The 16,203-nt window shown below is 31.4% G+C and overlaps 1 protein-coding gene across 1 annotated transcript in view; it reads left to right on the forward strand.

The window, feature by feature from the left end:
• The first annotated feature begins 243 nt into the window (after positions 1-243).
• Positions 244-16,203, forward strand: part of LOC126771558 (uncharacterized) — a 33,596-nt gene continuing 17,636 nt past the window's right edge. Inside the window, exon 1 of the mRNA XM_050491472.1 lies at positions 244-396. Coding sequence (XP_050347429.1) covers positions 244-396 — 153 coding nt within the window. The remainder of the gene's footprint in view (positions 397-16,203) is intronic.

Here is a 16,203-nt window from a genome sequence, read left to right on the forward strand (position 1 = left end):
TAGTACAAATCTATCGAACTTATCTACGTTAGGCTTAGTAGGAAACTGTCTCTCTAGGATTTACTAAAAGTAGCGATCGCAAGTGAAAAAGATTTTTGCAAAGAGACTGTTTGGTATCATAAATAAGAGTGAGATAGCGTTATCGTCGTTTAGTTTTATAGGAGAAAACAATGCCAGAGGTTCTCATAAAGCATCGATATCTCGGTTGTGAGTGTTGCGTAGCGTAGGGGGTTGGTAGTGGTAATGTGTGAAGATAAGGAAGAGGCTCGTAGCGAGGCGGCGGCGGCGGTCACTCCAAAACGTCTTTGTTGGCCGAAGCGACCCCCCGCCCCCTTGCCGGACACTAGAGGGCTTTGTTGCGCCAAACTACTTAGGAAAAATGGAAAGGCGAAAAAGGTGAGATACTCTTTATTATTAAATGCTGTAAACCTGGCGTATTTTTTTAAGATTATTATATATTTAACAATAAGCAACGTTGCATGTGGAGGAATGATTTATTCAAGCTTGAAATATGTTTAAGCTACACCTATCAACTTAAGATCCTCCATATTTCAAGGTAGAGCGCTTCTAAGTCTTATAATCAAAGTTGGAAACTGAAATTCGGTCACGGCGGTTAACTAACCGTACTTAAGGGATTGACTTCACTGTCTAGCTATCTTATAAACTTGGCATCGGTATTCAGAAATTAAATATTACCCTTATATGTATAGTTTACAAATCAAAATTTTGTGTTTAGACAAGCAGACATATCCAACATCATTAAGAAGTTTTGATCTGAATTGCGTGGGATAATGGAATGTAGGTACCTACATTGTGTTAAAGATCATAACTAGTAACGCAAATAAGTTCCCGTGGAATCACTAACTTTTCATCAAATTAGTTTCCGCTGACATCGCGTGCGCTTTCAAGTTTGATTAACCGCCTTGAGGCAAACAAATGAATGAGCGCCAGCGAATAATAAGTCGTGTTGCTTATAAATATATTTGAATGGTTGAAATATTAAACTAAGAGTTGGTGTATCTATAATTACATACTGTTTTAAGGAATACATGAAAAGCACTTTCTTCTTCGTAAGTTTAGTTTTTGTTTAAATTAATCGTTCTCTTAATAATGATCAAGTCATATTATATAAAATTCAGTATTAAGTATGTTAGATATTGATACTGTGTTACAAGCATCAAAATTATAAAAGGTTAAAATATAAAAAATATGTAAATATACATAGATTCGTAGTAGAAATGGGTTTGTTTGATATATACAAAATAATTACTAATTAAGATTGAAGTATTCATCTACGTAGTAGCTTATAAAAACAAATTCAATTTTAGGCAGCACAAATGTTAATTTGGAATCTGAATGTCAATTTAGAAAGTCTGGACTAAATTGAATTCAGTAAGACAGATCGAAAAAAGTATTTTCTTTGAATCAAACGGCATCTCCTCGTGGTTGCACTGTTTTGCAATTCTAAATTCACCAAAGAGATTTCAATCTACCTAATGTGTCTGAGATATGTCGGCTCTACACTTCGGTTATATCTATGTATACGAGGAATTCGTAATGCATTCGATTTCGTGTCGATTTGTATTTCAAATATTTTTGAAATATGACTGATTTTATTAGATCTGGTACGATTTTAAATTTTAAAAGATTTCAATTCCTTTTGAGGAAAGGAGTTTTATTTTTAACAGGCTTTCAGTAACGTGACGAGTATGTAAGTATTGTATTATAAGATGGTGCACTTACAGGCAACTTTGAATATTGCTGACAGTAAAATTTCTAATTTAAATAAATAAAAAATAAAAAAATACTATGTATATATAATTTAAAAAAATATATTTTTAAAATAAACAGAATTACGCCATCCAAATCGAGGTTTATTTTTAATATATTTAACAATAAAAGAATAAATGAAGAATATAGTGTGAAAATTTTTACATATTATTTAAAATATCACATAAGAGAAGGCTATACAGTAACAACAAATGTGTCTAACGGAATATTGCATTTCCACTTACTTCTGGATTTCCGAATAATTTGAAATTTTACACACGAATAGGAAATCCATTACAATACAATAATTTACAAAAAAGAATGTCACCGATACGAGCTGAGCTGAGCCGAAAGTGGTACATCGAAATTGAATATTACAATAAAATAAAATTGAAATCTTTCAACGATATCGGTGTCTATTGGTTCTTATAGTCGCTGGTTAGAATTTGCCTTAAGCTTTAATAATACCCAACTTGAACAAATTGTAATAAATAATAAAAACTATTAAACTTGAAAATGCTATGCTAGTTTTTGTGAATATAATAAAACAAAATACATTTAAAGGTCTAAGAAATAAAAAAATAAGTCGACGACGGCAGAGGTAGACAAAATTCTCAATCTCAAAATGAATCTTGTGTGTTGTTTATTTTAACGAAGTATTTCTAACATTCCAATACTTTTAAAAATATATACAGTTAAAATGAAGTGTTTTACATAATTAAAACGTCGTATGCAAAAAGAGTTAAGTAAAAGCCTGTAAATGTCTCACTGCCGGGCTAAGGCTCTCTTTTTCAAGAGAAGGTTTTGAGCTTATTTCACCATGCTGCTCCAATGCGGTGTGGTGGATACACATGTAGCAGATTCTCGTCGTTTTCTTTCACTGCCGAGAATGAGATGAATTATAAACACAATTTAAACTCATGAAAATTGGTTTGTGCGTGCAGTGGTGCTTGCACGGATTTGAACCCGCAATCTTCGTTTAAGATTGACGTATGAAGTAGAGAAGATTTAATCTTGTCCAATTTAACCCGTTTGCGAGTTTACCTTTAAAAAGCTCCCTTTTGAGAATCTACATTGTTCTTAGGGTCGATATATTGAACTTGGGGTCGGTAAAATGGCTGAACGAGGCAGTGCTTCACACCGAGACTCCGGCTATTATTTAATAAAGCCCAGGTCCGTGCCCATATGTAGTTCATAACATTGGGCTGGCTCCCCTCAATACCAACTCCTTAGACTCCGTCCAACGCCGAACGGACGTTGGCCCTATGTATGTGTTCTACCATCTGTATAATCGGGAATGTTCCGAGGAACACATTTCCACTATCGCAACTTTCCCCCCTGGAGTGAATATCATCCATACCATGTAGTTGCTTTGCATCCCACTAATGTACGTCACTTATAATTTTTCCACGCACGTGCAAGTTGTTTAATGATCTTCCTCCTGAGGTTTCTTCAAAGCCGGTAATGCATCAGCAACTCCCCGTATATTGCAGGTGTCCGTGGGTGGCGGTGACCACTTACCACCATGTGGACTGCCTGCTAGTTGCACCCAACTTATATAAGAAAATTTAACCACCTCGGCTAATAGTCATAAAATATATTCAAATATGTTTACGAATGTCACAAAAAATAAACAAAGAACATTTCTTTATAGTACTTTTTTTGTACTGGTTCATTGCACTGGTCACTATTTATTTAAATAAAAGTATATTTATATTTAAACGAATTAAAATAAAAGTTAGGAAAACCCTGTGCTAACTTACCTTTTGTTTTTCCCCCATACGATTTCAATGACTGAGCTACTTTAAAATATAAAGCCACTTGTTTTCTTTATTAAAGCTAACCTTTACTTTAGCCTTTTTAAAGGGCTTCATTTATCCCAATTATGCTCTTGTAAGGAAAGTATATTACCATTAACGTCACCCTAATTTTCCGTTTCAAGTGTCGGCTTAACCTTTGAGGGATTTTTAAATTTACTTAGACGAAAGCGGTTATACATTCCACTTACGATTTTCATTGCTCTATGTTTATCTATTGTTAGCAAAGATAATAATTATCTTTAGACAAAGACATACACAATTTTTCTGTACGTGTATATGTCACTAAATTCCTCCTAAACGGACCAATTTTGATGTTTTTTTGTATGTTGAGTGGATCCTTAAATGGTATAGATTGAACCGGGTTCCAGGATTTGTTTTTTAACCACTACAACAATCAATTACAAATATTCGGGACGAAAAAGTAGTATTGCATAAAAGACTAAATTAATAACAATAATATGATAAAAAATACGCTTTACTATTTAAAGTATCCAAAAGGTGAGTATTGTTAGGTTAAGTAACTTTGTTTCTTTTCTGAATTTTATTTCAAATTCCCCCTAATTTTAAACAATACATTTAATTTAAATTCGTCTCCATAAAATCACATAATTTCGGTAGGCCTTCAGAATACGCCGTTTGTTAATGAAGCTTTGCATAATAATGGATACTAGAAATTTGATTAGCTTTCTCAAAAAGTGCCGACTCCTAATTTTAAGTTAAAAGTATTTGAAACCCTTAATACAGCTGATTGATCACGATTTATTCAAATGTTTTTCCTTTGCTTTCTCGAGACTACGAATAAAAGGAAAGCGTTTATATCCAATTAAGTTGCAAGCTTGAAGTTCAGTTGTATTCTTGTTTACAAATGTCATTCGATCGTTCTTTATTTTAACGAGTGGAAACATATATGAATCATGTATAATAAATAAAAATTAATACGTGAAAAATATTTTACATAGCAGTAATCTAACAATATAAAATTTTATATGTATGTGTCTTAATTCATATTCTATTTAAAATATATCGTGCAAGCTAAACGCACAAACGCGAGCACACATATATACTATTAGCATACTTTTCACTTCAACTAAATTCAATCTCCATATAACATTTCAGTAAGGGAATAAAGTAGAAATCTCGTGTGAGTAGCAACATTAACATAATCGTGAGATTAGATAGAGAACCTTTCTGACGCCAGTTTTTAGTTCATTATATATTCGCGAGCACCCTTAAAAAGTAATAATACGTTTATTTTGACTTGTAAGATAAGAAATAAACTTGTGTGGGATGGAATTTACAAGATTACTTAAATAATTGTTTTTATAGATTGAATTTTATCGTATGTTAATATATTTACATGCTGGAGATGACTAAATATTATTTATAATAGTGAGCGCAAGACAAATTTCGCAAAATTATTATTCAGTATTATAACGATGTTATTTGATGTTCAATGATAACGAGACAGAGTAATCATCATAATTTAAACGATTTCGATTTTAATATTGTATTATGGAATCCCAACAAGTATACATATATACTTATACTTTGTTTGTAAAGTACTAACCTCATAGATACAAGCTCGGTACTTACCACTCTTGCCAGCCAGTAAATTGCGAGGAAAACAGGAGCGGTGAGAGCAATAATTTACTTCCCTGAGTGGTGTTCGAACGATCCGTTCGCTTATCCATCGTCTGGAGTCTGAACGGTGTTAATTCGCTTGGTTCTTTATGGAAACCGTACGATATAGATTTTACGCGGTAGAAGTTCAATCGCGATATAGCCTTACACGAAGGTAAATTCATGTCTTTTTACTGGTACGATGTAGCGTAGCGAATACATTTCGTTATTGTCAAAGAGTACTTACTAAGTGTTATATGCCTATCTGACTAAATATCTGTACTAAAAAATTATAAAACTAGTAATTTAATACTATAGGTATAATTAAGGTATAATTATGGAGGATGAACATTTTTTTATAATTTCTTGTGTCAAGCGACATGAAAGGTTACAAACAATATATATGTATTACAATATATGTTACTCGTCTTAATTAGTTTATCTAAATCTAATAACTAATTAATCACAAATCAAAAGAAAAATATAATTTAACTATTAGCGGACAAAAACAAAATTTATACCCAAATCGTAATATTGTATGTCTATGAATATCCGGTAAAAGACTATTATTATCGAAATTACATATATGTATGTAGGTATCAATTATATACAGTTTTTATATATCGTGCGTGAAAATCAAACTAAGAAACTCCGTGCGTTTTATCATCTCTATTTTCTTGTATAGAACAATTTTTGATGTGTAAACATTTTAGCGCTCGGTACACTGAAAGTTCGTGCCTCAGATGACGTCAGTGTAAGATTTGTTATTGTAAGTACGTTAATGTGTGCGTGAGATTGGTACATAAGCTCACATGTTTACACATTAATTCTCGTGAGTAACTTGGCACTCTCACCTTTTTTATTTTTATTTATTTATCTCAGTTTTTAATCATTATCCTTTAATTTTTAACAACGTAAAACAGAGCTCCTGATATAATTACTGCGTGTAATCAATTAAAACCACGAATAGTATTGTAACACCAAGTATTAAACATAATCATAATTATTTTTAAAAATAATGAACTGAAATGAGAAGTCCAAATTGGTAATGCAGCTTATGTACGAAACGTCAAAAATAAAGTTTTAATGCTGGTGTTCTTCACAAAATATTACTATTTTTAAAAAAGGGAAACAGGTAATAAATAATAACAATATTAAAAAAATAGATGTCCTATAATTCTGATTTAACACGAAATATTGTGCTATTTTTTATATACGTGCCATTAAAATTTTAATTTATTTTCTTTAAATTTTTTTTTTTATCTTATAATGAATATTCACCTACTAAATACAATTAGTAGCATACAATATGTATACTCAAAATAATTATTTTCCGTATTATAGAATTTTTCTTTCAAAAAAGTCACTTGGTTACATAAATAATTTTGTTACTCATTACCCAAATATTTTACTGGATACATTCTCGTATTCTTTTTTAATGAGAAACATTTCATCTTTTCATTTTCAGCCAGAAAATTAACAATCCGTTATTACTCTGAAATACTAGCGAGCATAAATGTATTTTTAAATTTCCATTTATTACCAGTTCTGAATTCAAAAATTTCTTTTCATATTTCATAATGATACAGCATTATGAAACAACTTTTATATTTAAGTGTAAAGAAGAAGCACTTAATAAATAGTTTAACTTTAAAATTATGCTTCTATTTAAAAAAAATTGGTTGACTAAAATCTACAGTGAAAAATCTACTAATAGCAGAAATAATACAACATTATGTTTGTAGCATTGTAATAAACAAGATTTTTCTTAAATATTATGAAATCTAAATATATTCTTAAAAGCTAAGTTTCCACCAAAAAAATAGGAATGTTTGGGAATAAGTTGTTATAGGTTAAGTTGTTAAAATAAGTTATAAGGAAATGTTGAGGATAATTATTTTAGGCGATAAACATCGAACGAATATGAAATAGCATGCTTGTTTTGTTCTGTGTCTAACGATAAGCTTGTTGAGTTACGATTTATTTGTATTCAACAACTTTCTGAAAACTTTGCGAAGAAATTGCAAAATATTTCTGTTGCTGAAATTGCCTACTATATCAGTGGAAAGGCACCTTAACAAATTACAGTTTTTTATTCATAATTGCTTAAAGATTGCTTATAGAAATAATTTGGAACTGAACGAAAGTTTTACTAAGCCATTACTAAGCCATACTTCTATTCAAGCCAGTGAACACGGTTTTACGATTCTTCTTTTCGGTCGGAAATTCTGCTATGCGCGAAGTTTCGGCATTTCTTGGACGTCTTAAAATGCGTCGATTGGATCGTGGTGCAAGTTCTAACATGAAACTTATCCTCTAACTTCTTTCTTTTGAACTTTCCGACCGCATCAGTTGCAATTTTATGTCTTTAAAAAAAAAGAAAATAATACAGTTTCAAAAATTGAATTTAGTATTTTTACCAGCTTACAAAGCGGAACTAGTTGCTTTTCATTAAAAATATACCAATTTTTAAACGTTACACAAACTTGGAAAGCCTTTATACAACATCAATCAACGCGAAAAAAACAAATAAATGAATACTAGTTTTAACCTTTTTAATCTATTTCTTAGATAAGAACAATGTAATAAATTCTTATAAATGCTAACTCGTAGAAAGAAGTGCAATACCGAACCCGGTATGTTTGTTCCAATAAGCATTCTCATGTGACAAACTACAAACTATAGATCTGATAGTGATAACTGCGAGCTACAGATATATTTATTAGTGTTGGTTACATGTTTCAATATTGCACAAGATAATATTTTTTTAATTGAGTAAAGTTTATTACACAGATTAAACAAAACAAAAAATAAAATGAAGGTTACCAATGCCTAAATTTTTATTTAATAATGTCTTTGGACATTTGCTACGATAATACTGTGCTACCATGCCGAATATTTTAAAAGAATTTTCTTATATGAATATATATTGTAATATAGATAAAGTTATTGTAGACTAATTGTTTATCCTTTGATCTGTTATAAAACTCCGGATTTTTTTTTGATACTTTATATTTATGAAGAAATGCTTAAATCATATATATATATATAATTATATTTATTCTATAACGCTTTGAAGATTTCAACTTCACACCCACTTGGGGACGTCCCAGACACGGGTGGTAAGACTCTTTCCCGAAATTGAAATCACTGGCGGCTACGTGACTCTAAAACCGATCGGCGTACAAGCAAGGCTCAAAATAATATTTACCTTGGCTTACCTCTTGGTTGATTTCTCCCTTAGATTTCCTTGTCTTCGAAATTGAGAAACAATAACGAGTGTTTCGATATAACTCGTACATTTCATATAAATTATATTTTCTTAACAAAATGTATTAATTTAAATATAATGTATCAACTTAAAAAGTCTTAGAGTAAATCTGTCATTTACTAAATTAAGAGCGTTCTTGTGTTATATATTTTGCTACGTTGCATTAATACAATGTTTGTATTTTCTTCCTTAACTTCTAGTACAGTCATAATGCTTCGGCACTGCGCGAGTTTGTAATGCAACATGCATTTAAACAATAAGCCTCTTGGGCCCTTATGTTTCTATTGTCCCCTAATGTTTACTCAGTAGAGACGTTATGCTGTACAAAGAACTACTGTTTGCATACTTCTTTGTTTTCTTAAAATCACTAATGAATCTGTTGATAATAAATAATAATTAGTAAAGTTATTTTTTTTCTTTCATTAAATCTGTTTTTGTAATAGAATAACTATTTTGCTTACTCAAATGGCAACTCTACAAAGTCTACGATAAACGTATGAAGGTGATATTATATTGAATTATGAATTTTCAAAGTGAACTTAGTTTAATGACAGTTTTCCTTAAAAATTAACAAACTAATGAAATTGTATGAACTAGCTCGTATCGATAATAATTTGAGTAAAATGGACGCTACATAAAACGTGCTTTACGAATTTTGTCCAAGCTCAGTGTCACATCGAGTGCCACCATTATCCCATCGAACATCGGTAGGTACCGAGCAAACACTTCGATGACACTCTCCTCTGAAGTGTGAACATACACTTTAGTAAAATATACAATACGATACAGTTAATCGAAATTATATCATCTATTAATATTTATTTAAGCATATTTTATTTACTCTAAGGGTATGTTTTGTAACAACATGATAACCAAATTATCTTTGCAAAACTCAAAATTCTCTTAGGTAACTAAAACTTTATAATACTTACAAGTTTCAATGTAACATTTGTAAATTAATGTTAAAAATGAACCTCCATTATCTTTTATAACTCATTATATAGCACACGAGACTACCGCTACATTCCCTAGGTGAAGTGAAATTAATATTGCTTTACTTTTATCCGGTTTAAGCCAACCATTAAAGAGAAACTTACTAAATGGATAGATGGAATTTTCTCAACAAATTTCCGGCGAGTTTTTTTCAGATTAGTATTCCACATGCGTGTACTATAATGTATTCTACATTACATTACAGTACAAGACGCGCATTTTGTTTGTTGATTATATAATACATATATTAAATAATTGTTGTTTTCAAATAAAATAAATTTCGAATATATTTATGATTTAATTGTACACGAGATTCGTAATCAGGCAGTCAACAAATTATTTACAGGATTAACTATTAGACGTTACAAAAAAATAAGAGGAAACCTTCGTTTCATTATGTAAAGTGGCAATAACTTTTGATTTATGATATATGCGAATTATAATTATAATCGAGCGAAATTTTGCTTTTAAGGTGACTTTTGATAGATTGTTACTCCATAACAATTTATATATTTAAGAAAAAAATGCAATGGGACAATATATGATGTATTTATTATCTAAAGGATTCTATGATAAAATCTTGTTTGTTTTCGTAAAGGCTAGTGAAGTTGAGATAAACAAACCTTAGATTGACATATTCCATGTGATTTGCTAATAGCTCTACAATACTTTAACTATATGATACACTACAATTTTTTTTTAAATTAAAATATTAATGTTGCTTATAAAAAAAAGTCTCTCACAAAAGAATGTGTATTTTGTAAAATGGTTTTATATTGATTAATTAACTCCCATGTAAATTTTTCCTTTGATTAATTAACTCCCATGTAAATTTTTCCTTTGTGTTGAGAGAAATAAATATAATTTCATTTCATTTATTCAAATTCAATTCGAAAGCGTTTCTAAGATTATTTTTTAAATTTTAATTTTAATTTGATTTTCTTACATTGAATCTATATTAATTGATTTCCTATAACATAAAATCAAAAAATAAACTATTATCACATACTTAAAAAGTTCTAAAACATTGATAAATAATTTTTGCTACAATTTCAATGAAATAATATAAGATGTCCAATACCCGTTTCAGTACAGAAATCGAAACGAGTAGTCGAGTGATTGTGCTCTTTCTTCCAAGTTCATTAATTTCAACCGCAACTGAAATAGAGGAGACTTGACAAAGCAGTAATTAATTCAACGGAAAGCTGCGGATCAATCGGAATAATGGCTGGAACTTGCATTCTACTCTTTATTACTACCGATTGCTATAGATTTTGTCTACACGATTTCTAACAATACGGCATGACTCTCCTTTCTATTTATCAAATAAAGGAGTTATTTGTAGTGATAAAGTTAAACATCTTTTATATAACGAAATCGAAATAGGTATTTAGTTTTTCTGTTTTCATTGTATTTTATATCTTGAAAAATAACAACTAGTTGCTTACGGAATACCTATATGACATATTATCCGTAGATTTGCATAGAAAAATCAGTTGATGATGAATCATTCCTGCCCGAAACAAAGAACAAAGGAAATTAAAAACTCTTTTTAAAATTAATAATCTAAACTCTGCGAAATTAAAAACGTCAATACCACTATAAAAAAGTTATAATCCATTCAAAGAGTACTATTTCTCATCAGTAGAGAAACTCCTAAGCTTCTAAAAAGATTAAAAGTCGCACTTTACCCGGCTTTTAACGGCAAGTCCGGCTAGAAAAAGTTTGAAAGTTATTCAACAAACGGAATGTTGAAATAATTTTCTCGCGCTACTTCGCATTGTGTGAACATGCATACGCTTACTGTTTCCTTATTTTGCATTCAGGCGTAGTACAGTGAAAGTGTTTTTCATTGTGCCTGCCGCTTCCCGCCGGTTGACAGACGTAGGGTCCTTTTTGTGACCGCGGCCTCCACGGTTCACTCGTTCACTGAGCCTTGCGATTCTTTTTACTTTCTCTTTTTTGCATACCCATTGTGATCCCGAAAATGTTGTAAGTTGATGGACAACTTCTAAAAAAACTATTATTGTTAGCTAACTTTGGAAGTATTTTTGCACAATTTGTATATAAAAACGCAATTTTTTTTCTTTAAGTTATATCGTTGTCGGCTCTCTGTTCTCACTTGTGACTTTTTTCGCATCAGTTTTGGCTGTTTTTGTTGTCCATCGGTATTTTAGTTTTTTGGGATACAAGGTACAAACGTGCTTGACTATATGAGTAACGAAACATTAAAACTAACTTCCCATATACTGAGTTTCTTTTAAATTCGTCATGAATCATCCGCTTATTAGTTCAGGTATCACCTGAACTTCTGAATCGACTTGAAACAATATTTTTGTGTTAGGGTAGTGTAGTGTAGTGTACTTATTGAGAAATGCTTTTTGGCGGTAGATTAAATATAATTCATACACAATAGTTTGCACAAAGACCACCAAATGAATGTGGAAAAAAAGTGTAATAAATATATACAATACATAAATACACAAATACATACGAGACTCTCAACATTGAGGACCTGACATATACTTACTGGTGGTAGGGCTTTGTGCAAGCTCGTCTGGGTAGGTACCACCCACTCATCAGATATTCTACCGCAAAACAGCAATACTTGGTATTGTTGTGTTCCGGTTTGAAGGGTGAGTGAGCCAGTGTAATTACAGGCACAAGGGACATAAAATCTTAGTTCCCAAGGTTGGTGGCGCATTGGATATGTAAGCGATGGTTGACATTTCTTACAATGCTAATGTCTAAGAGCGTTGGTGACCACTTACCATCAGGTGGCCCATATGCTCGTCCGCCTTCCTATTCTATAAAAAAAAAAAATATATATTTGTGAAAATTGGTTTTCTATTATATTAATTATTCGAGGGCGAAGCCATGACGAGGATATCAAAAGATGAACAAATCTATATTTTTATGAATAGCTAATATTAAAAATACGGAAGTAAACCTGTCTGTCTTTAGTAAACTAAGTAAACCATACATGCGGAGGAAGTCGCTAGCGATAACTAATAATCTATAAAAATACATTACATGATTTAAATTGGGCTTCCGCGATCTTAGATTTATGTCTGCACCTTACCTCACTTAAAACTTGTACGCCCCCTTGCATCCACGGTCGATACTTATGAATAATGAATACATATTTTAAAATGTTACCGCAAATACGATGCAAGTTTAGACAATAGAAAAGGGAATTGAATTCTATAAGCAACTTTTGCATAGAATTACAGGTTGCTTTGTTCTCTGTAAATATAGCTTTAAAGTGTATTTTCGCAGTGCTTCATCGAAGAGAGGTTTCTTAATCGAGACGCCAAGCACAGAATACATTGTCTTTTAAATTTTTCTTCAGCCTATAAAACTCGAAGACTTACAATTCAACCCACGTGACGACCGCTAATGAAAGACTCACTTAAGTAACTGCGCTGGCGAAGAGAATTAACAACTTCGAAATACAATTCAGTCCTTAAACGAAGTTCATTTTGACGTCGGTAAAGTGGGAAACTTCGACAATCTTTTTTTTTTAAGGAAACGATGTAAAGTTCTACGCCCTTTTAAAGACATACCTTTCCTCAAATGGTTACATTACGGTAATTTTTTGCTATAGAGCTACAAGCTACGAAAGAGTTTGCAGAGTTTTTAAAAGTCAGAAAACGTAACCTTGGCTCGCATGAGGTAGAATATTATACATTTTCATTTCCTCGAGTCGTTAAACAAATAACATTAAGTAATTTGTGCGGCAAGGGCTGCTGTGAGGCTTATCTGCGAGGCAATTAAGAAAAAACCTCGGAGGCAGTTTTTTTCAGTGAGTCGCGGTCGCCGACGGCTGATTACTAATTCCACGACAAAGAACCCTATTACATGGCTACTGCTATATTACTAATAGAAACATTATTCTCTACGAATGAAATATAAATTTTATTTCGTAAGCATGTGGATATAGTTTACCCTTCCTTCAACTTGGTTTCATTACTAAAACAAGAGAATAAACTAGTATTGATGATGACGATTTGTGGATTATATAACACTATATTATATATAATTGATATCTCGGACATTATGAATTAGATAAAACGGATATGTATTCATATACATATTTAAAAAACATACAAAAAGATCAATATTTTTTGCTATAAAATTATCTTTGTTTATATAATTTATGGATTTATAATGATATACTGGTATAGCTTTAATATACGTGTTTTATTTATTAGGATAAATGAGAGAAAGAGAATTGTATGTAGGTTCTCTTTTAAAGGTTTTGTTACAGTGTCGTAGTATTTCACTCAGTATCACAGCTCTGTGTGTTATAAGTGTGTTGTAGGATAGATGAACGGAATGTTTGTACAACTCATGGCTTTTTGGTCTTTAGCGATTGATATTTTATCTATTTCAAGAATTTTTGTACAATATGTTTTTGTGTCTAGAAAAGTATTATCAGAATAAAATATACTGCAAGGTATACTTGTATACTTGTATATGTATATAATTAACAACTTCGAAATACAATTCAGTCCTTAAACGAAGTTCATTTTGACGTCGGTAAAGTGGGAAACTTCGACAATCTTTTTTTTTTAAGGAAACGATGTAAAGTTCTACGCCCTTTTAAAGACATACCTTTCCTCAAATGGTTACATTACGGTAATTTTTTGCTATAGAGCTACAAGCTACGAAAGAGTTTGCAGAGTTTTTAAAAGTCAGAAAACGTAACCTTGGCTCGCATGAGGTAGAATATTATACATTTTCATTTCCTCGAGTCGTTAAACAAATAACATTAAGTAATTTGTGCGGCAAGGGCTGCTGTGAGGCTTATCTGCGAGGCAATTAAGAAAAAACCTCGGAGGCAGTTTTTTTCAGTGAGTCGCGGTCGCCGACGGCTGATTACTAATTCCACGACAAAGAACCCTATTACATGGCTACTGCTATATTACTAATAGAAACATTATTCTCTACGAATGAAATATAAATTTTATTTCGTAAGCATGTGGATATAGTTTACCCTTCCTTCAACTTGGTTTCATTACTAAAACAAGAGAATAAACTAGTATTGATGATGACGATTTGTGGATTATATAACACTATATTATATATAATTGATATCTCGGACATTATGAATTAGATAAAACGGATATGTATTCATATACATATTTAAAAAACATACAAAAAGATCAATATTTTTTGCTATAAAATTATCTTTGTTTATATAATTTATGGATTTATAATGATATACTGGTATAGCTTTAATATACGTGTTTTATTTATTAGGATAAATGAGAGAAAGAGAATTGTATGTAGGTTCTCTTTTAAAGGTTTTGTTACAGTGTCGTAGTATTTCACTCAGTATCACAGCTCTGTGTGTTATAAGTGTGTTGTAGGATAGATGAACGGAATGTTTGTACAACTCATGGCTTTTTGGTCTTTAGCGATTGATATTTTATCTATTTCAAGAATTTTTGTACAATATGTTTTTGTGTCTAGAAAAGTATTATCAGAATAAAATATACTGCAAGGTATACTTGTATATGTATAAAGCAAGCCTACTAATTTAAATTGACTCAAAACAAATTTCATCAGTCGTAAAATAAATAGCCAAATTTATCCACATTATTCAAAATCACACAACGTGAACAACCATGGAAATTTCGAATAATAATCTCAATTTGATTTTACGTGAATTTTGTTCCAAAACAAATATCTGGTAAACATGTTTGTCCCTCTTCTTATAAGTCGCCGCCTTGAATATAAATTGTTATGCAATTCGATTGAGTAAAGGTAGAACAGTTCTGCCTTTGTAATAAAACATTTTTATGAGAAAACGTACATACCGTAAGCGTGGTTTCTTTAAGTTCTTGTAAATTTCCTGTACTTTCCTAGAATATCTGACATATATTAAAGGTTTTTTTTTTTCCTTTTTTAGTATTAGGTAATTATATCAATAGAAATAAATTACTTTTTAACAATTCTGATGAAAAGGATTACTGCTTGATTAAATGTAACAATCAAATACAGTACATTTTTATATATATTTATATAGTATATTTGTATAATATATCTTTATAGTTATAACTATTATTATAAACTATTATTGACTGCATCGTTGGTCTAGTGGCTTGATATAAGGCCGCAGACCCGGAGGTCCTGGGATCAATTCCCAGGTCGGGCCAATAAAAAAGTCATTGGGTTTTCTGTCAGAAAATTCTCAGTAGCAGCACGGAGTCTGGAAGTTGGAAGTGTGTACACTCCCGTGCCTCGGAAAGCGCGTAAAGCCGTTGGTCCTGCGCCTGAACTCTTTCCGGTCGTGTCGGATTGCCATCCCATCGGATTATGAGAGTTAGGGAATAGAGAGTGCAAATGTGTTCGCGCACAAACTTGTGCACTATAATATCTCCTGCGTAGTTGGCTAATCTCTCTTGCGATTGGCCGCCGTGGCCGAAATTGGTCTGGAGGACATTATTATAGGTACAACTGCCTTTTAACTGAGAAGCTGAAGTAATAATATTTTTTAACATAATTCAAGATATTTCACAGAAAAGAAAACAGCAGCAGCTATTTGTGAAAGCTCGTGTCTCTACGCTAAGCTACTTAAAGCTTTAAAGTCTTCTAAGTATGTTTTATATCTATCACTTTTACTATAAAATTTGCAGAATAGTTGAAAATAATTTTTACCCCCAATTTACATTCAGGAAGGACAAAGGGCGCGAGCAACTAAATCGAATTCTCGTCGTTTCT

The sequence above is a fragment of the Nymphalis io genome, chromosome 11 (assembly GCF_905147045.1).
Source record: "Nymphalis io chromosome 11, ilAglIoxx1.1, whole genome shotgun sequence".
NCBI lineage: Eukaryota > Metazoa > Arthropoda > Insecta > Lepidoptera > Nymphalidae > Nymphalis > Nymphalis io.